This window comes from Sebastes umbrosus, chromosome 1, assembly GCF_015220745.1.
Source record: "Sebastes umbrosus isolate fSebUmb1 chromosome 1, fSebUmb1.pri, whole genome shotgun sequence".
In the NCBI taxonomy this organism is placed as follows: Eukaryota; Metazoa; Chordata; class Actinopteri; order Perciformes; family Sebastidae; genus Sebastes; species Sebastes umbrosus.
Window position 1 is genome coordinate 22934853 of NC_051269.1, and position 11507 is coordinate 22946359.

The 11507-nt window shown below is 45.6% G+C and overlaps 1 protein-coding gene across 1 annotated transcript; it reads left to right on the top strand.

Annotated features, from left to right (window-relative positions):
- The first annotated feature begins 2351 nt into the window (after positions 1 to 2351).
- On the top strand, positions 2352 to 5638 carry LOC119488019 (E3 ubiquitin-protein ligase TRIM39-like). The gene is made up of 2 exons (XM_037769171.1): positions 2352 to 2513; positions 3634 to 5638. Exon 2 carries the CDS (start codon positions 3651 to 3653, stop codon positions 5034 to 5036), a length of 1386 nt encoding a protein of 461 aa, XP_037625099.1. The 5' UTR covers positions 2352 to 2513; positions 3634 to 3650; the 3' UTR covers positions 5037 to 5638.
- Positions 5639 to 11507: the final 5869 nt, after the last annotated feature.

Below are 11507 nucleotides of genomic sequence, written 5' to 3' on the forward strand. Positions count from 1 at the left end.
TGGTTAAGTCGTCATCCATGTAGACTTGCTATTGGAGGGTTTTATAACCCACTTCCACTCCCCACTAATTGGTTTGGGGTGGCACTTAATATGGCGGACCCTCCACCTGAACGAAGTGGAAGTGGTTAAGGAGAGGGTGTAGGGGTTTGGAATTGGGCCTAAGTTAACTTGTTAACTTTATTAAAGGGACTGTTTGTATCTTCTTACACATATAAATCACCGGGGTCGTCGTCCCATGCGCGCTCGTAGCATATGCGCGCTCGCGTGTGGCTACGCTGTTCAGACTCAGACTCTAACTCAAACTACACGGAAGCACCAAAACCGCAAAGTTATATCTAGTGAAGCCCGTCTTGCAAAACAGTGTTGGACGCGGTCGGAGGACGCGGGGGAGACCCTAGCTTTGATCTCCAGGGCCGGAGTCTCTGCTGTACTCTGCTCCGCAGCGAGAAACGTTATCGTCTCCAACCGGGTGCCGGTGTCTCCCTGTTTCCACAGGCCGCGGTCGGGAGGCTGAAGCAGGAAAAGCCAACACTAGGATCAGCATTGATTCATGGAGAGACCTTCGTCTGGTCAGCTAACATTACTGCCAAGCAGGTGAAATATAGAGTGATATTGTGCTTTTAGCTGACGTGTTTCGCCTCACTGTTTTGAGCGATCTCGTTCAAGCGTGAGCCTGACGCTGACCTTCATTGACTTAACGGCCACAGGTGTCGCTGTTAACAAGCATTTCTGATTCTTACAAACAGTCCCTTTAAGGCAGTGGTTCCCAAACTTTTTCCGTCAAGCCCCCCTTTGATGATATAGGAACATTGTAAACCCCCCCACCGCACCCGACCCCACCCACCCCAAATGGGTCCTACCTTCTTTGTTTTTAATTAATTGCATTATAATATATAAACTCTATAAAATATATATATTTTTTTCTAAAATAAGTACATATCACTTCGCTTTTCCACTTCACAGTTTATTGTTCAGTTTGTTTTACTGAAAAAAAAATAGCAATAATAAAATCAATTTCCAAAAAGATTGGACTTTAGATTGCTTTCAGACATATTAATTGCATTACATCCTATTTATATTCTATATATATATTCTATCTATCTATATATATATAGTATTAATTGCTCTCAGTGAACCTCCCCCTGAATAAATAAAGGTAAAAAAAAAATTAAAAACAATAAACTCCTCCGCTATTGTGTGATCCTTTTTGCATTGGGCGACTCTATAGGCTACTTTGTAGGAAGCGAGTTGTGCTTTCACAGGGACAGATGCAGCTTTTACAAAGTGACTCTGCTGGGCATGACAGTTTTCCAATTTCTTTTTGAAAAACTCAAGGTGCTTGTTCACATGATCGGGGTGGTGGGTTTCCAAGTGTCTTTTCAATTTAGTGGGCTTCATACTGTCTGCCGCCAGTATTTTAAGACACACAACATACTGGGGTCTCTCTTCTTGGCCGACCATGGTGCTTGTAAAGCCCAGGGACAGATATGCCTCGTTATATTTTCTTGCTTTTACCTTTTTTTGTGCCGTTGTTGTGGTGGTCGCATCGCCTGTTACAGCTGTAACAGACTTGCCATCTGATTTGCGCTTTATACCAGTCACAAATCTGTCCATCTTGGTACATCGCTTCCTTCCTATCTCTTATATTTTTCTCTTTCTCTTTCTGTGTCGCTCTGTGTCTTTCTCGCTCTCTTTGTGTCGCTGTGTGTGTCTCTCTCTCTCTCTCTCTGGTTTTGCCGCTAGTTGGTCTGTAACATGAGCCGCTCTGGGGGGCGTGGTTGGAACACAGTGCATGTCACGTCGGTTCCGCTTGATTTCTTTTTATTTTATTTTTATTTCTTAGGTGCAACCATATGATATAATGCCCTATCTTTACAACTTATTTGCAATTATATTCGTTATAATTTCATTTTACATTGTTTTACTGGTGTATGTGTGTGTGTGTGTGTGTGTTGGTGATGAAGCTGCGCCCCTCCCCTGTAGTTCCACTGCGCCCCCCACTTTGGGAACCACTGCTTTAAGGGGTGCCATGAATATAAGAAAGGGGGACTATGGAACATTTTAGGAATATTTTTTTTCTCTACCTTCGATTAAACCAAATAATCAACTCACCATGGATCCAGAACTGTAGATCCATCCTTCTGATTCAGGCGATGATCTGTTTGGAAGCGATTCTTCTCATTAACATAACTGTTGCAACAACCTGCTGCAAACTATCAGTCTACATGTCCTGCAATGAATCAGGACTTTAGATGAGTCACTCCTCTGTGTGCAGCAACATTCAGCAGAGGAGATCTGACTAAAGCTCCACCCTCACCAGACTCACCTGAGAAACCAGGAAACAGTTTGTTATTCTTCCTCACTAAAGAGAGTCACACAGACTGAAAACCAGACGATCAGATTCCCCTTCAGAACAAACTAACAACTTCATCTGAGTGAGTTCATCTACAGGAGAGAAAAGTGGAAAACTACAACACTGCTGCTTCAACCTGCTGACGCTCCACACACTGAAGGTGAGTTTGACTAAAAACATGACTCAAAGTGAAGGTCAATGTCAGTGAAGCTAGTAGAGGAGGGAGCTGTGGTCAAGCCAGCCGCTACATTGTTTTGCGGGTGCTTGTATATCCTAGGCGTTACGGTAAGAGCGTGTAGGAACTGACTAAAAAATAAAAGCACCGTTGTGATGAACGTGATAGGACATTTCAGATTCATTCAAGAGGTCAGTCAGTCTGTCAATAACAAATAAATTAATGAATAAAATGATTAAATAACTAATACATAAATAAGTAAAAAATAAATGAAACAAAATGAATACATATGAAATACTAAATGAAATGAATGATAATTTAAAAAGAAAAACAACCACCTCCAAAATATAGGTCAGTGAAAAATCTTATTCCAATTGAGTAAATACTTAGTCAAACTTAATATTAAATAATACATTTACAAAGAGTGATCTAACTTCTAAATTACAGTTTACCACCTCACACAGTGCCTAATTTCACTTGAGATAGATAGAATTGATTAAAGGAAACTGTCCACTATCACGGACCAATGTCACCTCGGGATGACAGTAGACCACCTCAGAGTGTCACTCAGAGAATATTAGTAGATTCTGATGTAGAATTTCAAAATTAAAGCCCTTTAAAAATCTCATATGTGGGCTATCTTCCCTCTAAGTTCAGATCAGAATTAAAAGAACCCGACCAACTATCACAAACTAATTTCACAACAGAATAATAGTAGACCACCTTAGAGTACCACTTTGTCACTATCAGGACATTATGATGTAGAATTCCAGTCTGAATTTAGAGGGAAGAAAACTCATATATGAGATTATAATGAATCTGAATGGCCCATCACGTTCATTAGAACGGTGCTTTTATTTTGAAGGCATATCACGTTCATCAGAACGGTGCTTTTATTTTGAAGGCATATCACGTTCATCAGAACGGTGCTTTTATTTTGAAATCAATTCCTACGCCCTCTTACCGTAATGCCTTGGATATACACGTACCGCAAAACAACTTGGGGGCTGGTTTGACTGTGTTTTTCGAAGTGGAGGCTGGCTTGACCGCAGTAGGAGGGAGGGGAGCCATGACTGACTGTACTTTCTGTCTGCTGTGTTTTCAGCTTCACTCAGAGACTAAATGGCTTCCAGATCAGAGGAGGATCTCTGCTGTCCGGTCTGTCATGACGTCTTTAGAGATCCTGTTCTTCTGTCATGTAGCCACAGCTTCTGTAAAGACTGTCTGAAGAGATGGTGGAGAGAGAAAGTAACATGCGAGTGTCCAATTTGTAAGAGAAGATCTTCAAAAGATAAACCACCTCGTAACCTGGCCTTAAAGAACCTGTGTGAGGCCTTCTTACTGGAGAGAGATCAGAGAGCTTCAGAGGCTCTCTGCAGTCTGCACTCTGAGAAACTCAAACTCTTCTGTCTGGACCATCAGCAGCCAGTGTGTCTCGTCTGCAGTGTTTCAGAAAAACACACCAACCACAGATTCAGACCCATCGATGAAGCTGCACGACAACACAAGAGGAAACTTCAGGAAACTCTGGAGCCCTTAAAGGAGAAGTTAAAGGTTTTTCAACAAGTTAAAGTGAAGTCTGATCAAACAGCAGAACACATGAAGGTCCAGGCTCGACGCACAGAGAGGAAGATTAAGGAGCAGTTCAAGAAGCTCCACCAGTTTCTAGAAGAGGAAGAGGAGGCCAGGATCTCTGCTCTGAGGGAGGAAGAGGAGCAGAAGAGCCAGATGATAAAGGAGAAGATGGAGGCTCTGAGCAGAGAGATAGCAGCTCTTTCAGACACAATCAGAGCCACAGAGGAGGAGCTGAGAGCTGAAGACGTCTCATTCCTGCACAACTACAAGGCTGCAGTGGAAAGAGTCCAGCAGCGCCCCCTGCTGGAGGATCCACAGCTGCTCTCAGGAGCTCTGATAGACGAGGCCAAACACCTGGGCAACCTGACCTTCAACATCTGGAACAAGATGAAGGAGATGGTCTCCTACACTCCTCTGATTCTGGATCCAAACACTGCTCATCCAAAACTCATCCTGTCTGAAGATCTGACCAGTGTGAGACGAGGAGAGGAACAGCAGCTTCCTGATAATCCAGAGAGGTTTGATGAATACTTCTCTGTCCTGTGCTCTGAGGGCTTTAACTCTGGGACTCACAGCTGGGATGTCGAGGTTGGAGACAGTACATGCTGGTTACTGGGTGTGTTCGCAGAGTCTGTCCAGAGGAAGGGATTCACACAGTCTGGATTATTGAGAATAGAGTTCTATGAAGGTAAATACTCAGCATGGTCACCAGCTGAACCCACTGATCTCAGAGTCCAGAAGAAGCTCCAGAGGATCAGAGTGAATCTGGACTGGAACAGAGGAAAGCTGTCGTTCTCTGATCTTGATACTAACACACACATACACACCTTCACACACACTTTCACTGAGAAGCTGTTTCCATACATTTACACTGCTGGTAAACTGAATATATTACCACTGAAGGTCTGTGTGACAGTGGAACAGGGCAGTTAAAGATAAAGAGCATGATCATATTTATATTAATGATGTTTATTTCTTAAGGGGAAAACTCTCTGAATTTAAGCTGCACCTGTCCTCCTGCTGACTCATTATTCCAAAGATATGTTTATTTTTGTTTCAGGTATTGTTTTATTATGTTTTTATTTTCTTTTTATTATTTAGTTTGACAATCTGCTTTTTGTTTCTGTTGTCGACCTTTATTAAATTACATTACATTCATTTAGCTGACACTTTTATCCAAAGTGACTTACAATAAATGCATTCAACCATATGGATACAACCCAAAAATTGCAATAATTATACAAGTACATCATCTTAATTAAATACGCTAAACTGCTTCAAGTGCTACATTTAGAAACAATAAGAGAGAAAGAAAGAGGGTTTTGTTTTTGTAAAATAATTTCACTCAGTATCTCTGATCTTTCTGTTTGGTTCGTTTACACTTTTCTGTTTTTATTGGTACTGTGTCATTTTACTGTAAATTGTTGTTAATTTTGATTATTTTGACTTGTGTGTGTGGAGCCATGAAGACCAGCAAAGACTTTGTAGAAGTTGATGAGATCCAAATAAAGAAAAAAGAATCAGTTTATCAATAACTGCATGTTTGAGCAGCCAATCATTGTTCACCAACAAACTTTATTTTAAATTGTAGTCCAGATTATTCCAGATTATTCAAAACATTAAAATCAATGTTTAATTACATGAAATGTTAACAATTTATACAATATATGTAATCATCCAAAAATATATGTACAATTCTCTATTTGATGCAACAACCAGTTCAGGTGACATTTTCCAAACAAGGAGAAAGCCGGAGGAGCAGCAGCCCGCATGGACAAAACCACATATAGACTTTTCTTGATGAATTTTATTTAGAAGAGATATTTTTAGACATGTTTTTACTGTTGATATACTCGTTTCTAGTTCACTTTAACACGACTCGTTCTCAATGAGAACTCTTAACACAGTGAGCAACAAACAGGACAGAATGGGATGACCAGGTAGGTGGGTGGTTGAGGCGTGGCCCTGCTCCCAAACCAAAGGCCCAGTTCCAATCTGGACCCTACACCCTCCAGATCTCCGTCTGTAGTCACACTCACAGCTAAATGAAGCACCTTCTTTAAGGTGGAGGATACAAATGCAGTGGCAAGCTTTGGGACTAACTTCCCTCTCTAAAGCAAGGAAATAAAAAAATATATCAGAATCAGAAATACTTTATTGATCCCCGGGACGAGATTGAGTTATGTTTTGCTCCCATTCTAGATACATACAGTATATAGTATAACAAGAGTGCAAATAATGATGAAAAATAGGGTATATCATTAGGTGCATATATATAAACACAGTATATACACTATACAATATACATCCATCCATCCATCCATCTTCAACCGCTTATCCGGGATCGGGTCGCGGGGGCAACAGCTCCAGCAGGGGACCCCAAACTTCCCTTTCCCGGGCCACATTAACCAGCTCTGACTGGGGGATCCCAAGGCGTTCCCAGGCCAGAGTAGAGATATAATCTCTCCACCTAGTCCTGGGTCTTCCCCGTGGTCTCCTCCCAGCTGGTCGTGCCTGGAACACCTCCCAAGGGAGGCGCCCAGGAGGCATCCGTGCTAGATGCCCGAACCACCTCAACTGGCTCCTTTCGACGCAAAGGAGCAAGGACTCTACTCCGAGTCCCTCACGGATGATTGAGCTTCTTACCCTATCTCTAAGGGAGACGCCAGCCACCCTCCTGAGGAAACCCATTTCGGCCGCTTGCACCCGCGACCTCGTTCTTTCGGTCATGACCCAACCCTCATGACCATAGGTGAGAGTAGGAACGAAGATTGAACGGTAGATCGAGAGCTTTGCCTTCCGGCTCAGCTCTCTTTTCGTCACAACGGTGCGGTAAAGCGAATGCAATACCGCCCCTGCTGCTCCGATTCTCCGACCAATCTCACGTTCCATCGTCCCCTCACTCGCGAACAAGACCCCGAGATACTTAAACTCCTTCACTTGGGGTAAGGACTCCTTCACTACCCGGAGTAGGCAATCCATCGGTTTCCTGCTGAGAACCATGGCCTCAGATTTAGAGGTGCTGATTCTCATCCCGACTGCATCACACTCGGCTGCGAACCGATCCAGTGAGTGCTGGAGGTCGCAGACCGATGATGCCAACAGGACCACATCATCTGCAAAAAGCAGCGATGTGATCCTCAGCACACCGAACTGCAAACCCTCCTCCCCCCGACTACGCCTCGATATCCTGTCCATGAATATCACGAACAGGATTGGTGACAAAGCGCAGCCCTGGCGGAGGCCAACCCCCACCGGAAACGAGTCCGACTTACTGCCGAGGATCCGAACACAGCTCTCGCTTTGGGCGTACAGGGATTGGATGGCCCTGAGAAGTGCCCCCCTCACCCCATACTCCCGCAGCACCCCCCACAGTATCTCCCGGGGGACCCGGTCATATGCCTTCTCCAAGTCCACAAAGCACATGTAGACTGGATGGGCATGCTCCCAGGCCCCCTCCAGGATCCTTGCGAGAGTGAAGAGCTGGTCCGTTGTTCCACGGCCAGGACGGAATCCGCATTGTTCCTCTTCGATCTGAGGTTCGACTATCGGCCGAACCCTCCTTTCCAGCACCTTGGAGTAGACTTTACCAGGGAGGCTGAGCAGTGTGATACCCCTGTAATTGGCACACACTCTCTGGTCCCCCTTTTCAAAAAGGGGGACCACCACCCCGGTCTGCCACTCTTTAGGCACTGTCACCGACTTCCACGCGGTGTTGAAGAGACGTGTCATCCAAGACAGCCCCTCCCCACCCAGAGCCTTCAGCATTTCTGGGCGGATCTCATCAATCCCCGGGGCTTTGCCACTGTGGAGTTGTTTGACTACCTCAGTGACTTCCACCAGGGTAATTGATGATGGTCCCCCATCAGCTTCCAGCTCTGCCTCTACCATAGAGGGCGTATTGGTCGGATTCAGAAGTTCCTCAAAGTGCTCCTTCCACCGCCCGATTACCTCCTCAGTTGAGGTCAACAGTGTCCCATCCTTACTGTACACAGCTTGGATGGTTCCCCGTTTCACCCTCCTGAGGTGCCGGATGGTTTTCCAGAAGCACTTTGGTGCCGACCGAAAGTCCTTCTCCATGGCTGCTCCGAACTCCTCCCACACCCGCTGCTTTGCCTCCGTCACGGCAGTGGCTGCTGCTCTTCGGGCCCGTCGGTACCCTGCAACTGCCTCCGGAGACCTCCGAGATAACATATCCCGGAAGGCCTCCTTCTTCAGTCGGACGGCTTCCCTGACCACCGATGTCCACCACGGTGTTCGAGGGTTGCCGCCCCTTGAGGCACCTAAGACCTTAAAACCACAGCTCACCGCCGCAGCTTCAGCAATGGAAGCTTTGAACATCGCCCACTCGGGTTCAATGCCCCCAACCTCCACAGGGATGCCAGAAAAGCTCCGCCGGAGGTGTGAGTTGAAGATCTCTCGGACAGGGGCCTCCTCCAGACGTTCCCAGTTCACCCTCACTACGCGTTTGGGCTTACCAGGTCTGTCCAGAGTCTTCCCCCACCCTCTGACCCAACTCACCACCAGATGGTGATCAGTTGACAGCTCCGCCCCTCTCTTCACCCGAGTGTCCAAAACATGCGGCCTCAGATCAGACGATACGATTACAAAATCGATCATCGACCTTCGGCCTAGGGTGCTCTGGTACCATGTACACTTATGAGCATCCTTATGTTCGAACATGGTGTTCGTTATGGACAGTCCATGACTAGCACAGAAGTCCAATAACAAACGACCACTCGGGTTTAGATCAGGGAGGCCGTTCCTCCCAATCACGCCACTCCAGGTGTCTCCATCGTTGCCCACGTGCGCGTTGAAGTCTCCCAGGAGAACTATGGAGTCCCCTACTGGAGCCCCATACAGGACTCCATTCAGGGTCTCCAAGAAGGCCGAATACTCCGAACTGCTGTTTGGTGCATACACACAAACAACAGTCAGAGTTTTCCCCCCCATAACCCTAAGGCGTAGGGAGGCGACCCTCTCGTCCACCGGGGTAAACTCCAACATAGCGGCACTCAGCCGGGGATTTGTGAGTTCCCGCAGGTGGTGAGCCCACAGGATGGAGAGGAGGGGGGGGTGCCACGTTGCCTCTTCGGGGTATCCCCGGCCGGGCTCCATGGCAAGCCCGGCCACCAGGCGCTCGCTGACGGGCCCTCCGTCTGGGCCTGGCTCCAGACGTGGGCCCCGGGCTTCCTCCGGGCCGGGTAACTCTTCCTCTGCCTCGTGTCGTCAATTGGGTTTTGTGAACCATTCTTAGTCCGGCCCCTCACCTGAGACCAATTTGCCATGGGAGACCCTACCAGGAGCACGAGGCTCCAGACAACACAGCCCTCAGGGTCATAGGGACACGCAAACCTCTCCACCACGTTAAGGTGATGGTTCCGGAGAGGTATACAATATACAACACTTTATTATTAAATTAACCTGTCTACCATTTTCTAGACTAGACAAGGGTATATTTGATCCTAAATACAATATACAATATTTACTTTAAGTTGATAACGTCTGTATGACAATAAAGTAGAATGAATTAAATGTCTCTCTTAGTTTGAGCAGTTTAAGAGTAAATGTTTGTAACGGTAGTCACATGGAACTTACATTGGAGCATGTTCCATGACGGACAATAAACAGCGTTGCACTCAGTCAGTAAGAGCAGCTGGTTAAGTCGTCATCCATGTAGACTTTCTATTGGAGGGTTTTATAACCCACTTCCACTCCCCGCTAATTGGTTTGGGGTGGCACTTAATATGGCGGACCCTCCACCTGAACGAAGTGGAAGTGGTTAAGGAGAGGGTGTAGGGGTTTGGAATTGGGCCTAAGTTAACTTGTTAACATTATTAAAGGGACTGTTTGTATCTTCTTACACATATAAATCACCGGGGTCGTCGTCCCATGCGCGCTCGTCGCATATGCGCGCTTGCGTGTGGCTACGCTGTTCAGACTCAGACTCTAACACAAACTACACGAAGTACCAAAACCACAAAGTTATATCTAGTGAAGCCCGTCTTGCAAAACAGTGTTGGCCGCGGTCGGAGGACGCGGGGGAGACCGTAGCTTTGGTCTCCAGGGCCGGAGTCTCTGCTGTACTCTGCTCCGCAGCGAGAAACGTTATCGTCTCCAACCGGGTGCCGGTGTCTCCCTGTTTCCACAGGCCGCGATGGGGAGGCTGAAGTAGGAAAAGCCAACACTAGGATCAGCATTGATTCATGGAGAGACCTTCGTCTGGTCAGCTAACATTACTGCCAAGCAGGTGAAATATAGAGTGATATTGTGGTTTTAGCTGACGTGTGTTGCCTCACTGTTTTGAGCGATGCTCGTTCATGTCTATGTAGAGCGAGCACAAGCGCGAGCCCGACGCTGACCTTCATTGACTTAACAGCCACAGGTGTCGCTGTTAACAAGCATTTCTGATTCTTACAAACAGTCCCTTTAAGGCAGTGGTTCCCAAACTTTTTCCGTCAAGCCCCCCTTTGATGATATAGGAACATTGTATGCCCCCCACCGCACCCGACCCCACCCACCCGACCCCACCCACCCCAAATGGGTCCTACCTTCTTTGTTTTTAATTAATTGCATTATAATATATAAACTCTATAAAATATATATATTTTTTTCTAAAATAAGTACATATCACTTCACTTTTCCACTTCAAAGTTTATTGTTCAGTTTGTTTTACTGAAAAAAAAATAGCAATAATAAAATCAATTTCCAAAAAGATTGGACTTTAGATTGCTTTCAGACATATTAATTGCATTACATTCTATTTATATTCTATATATATATTCTATCTATATATATAGTATTAATTGCTCTCAGTGAACCTCCCCCTGAATAAATAAAGGTAAAAAAAAAAAAAAATTAACTCCTTCGCTATTGTGTGAGCCTTTTTGCATCGGGCGACTCTATAGGCTACTTTGTAGGAAGCGAGTTGTGCTTTCACAGGGACAGATACAGATTTTACAAAGTGACTCTGCTGGGCATGACAGTTTTCCAATTTCTTTTTGAAAAACTCAAGGTGCTTGTTCACATGATCGGGGTGGTGGGTTTCCAAGTGTCTTTTCAATTTAGTGGGCTTCATACTGTCTGCCGCCAGTATTTGGAGACAGTACATACTGGTTACTGGGTGTGTTAGCAGAGTCGGTCCGGAGGAAGGGATACATACTGTCTGGATTATGGATAATACAGTTCTGTGGAGGTAAATACTCAGCACGGTCACTACCAGCTCCATCCACTGATCTCAGAGTCCAGAAGAAGCTCCAGAGGATCAGAGTGAATCTGGACTGGAACAGAGGAAAGCTTTCGTTCTCTGATCCTGATACTAACACACACATACACACCTTCACACACACTTTCACTGAGAAGCTGTTTCCATTCATTAACACTGATGATAAACTGAATATATCA

Coding starts and splice junctions, on each gene's coding strand:
- LOC119488019 (XM_037769171.1), top strand. CDS start 3,651: ATGGCTTCCAGATCAGAGGAGGATCTCTGCTGTCCGGTCTGTCATGAC.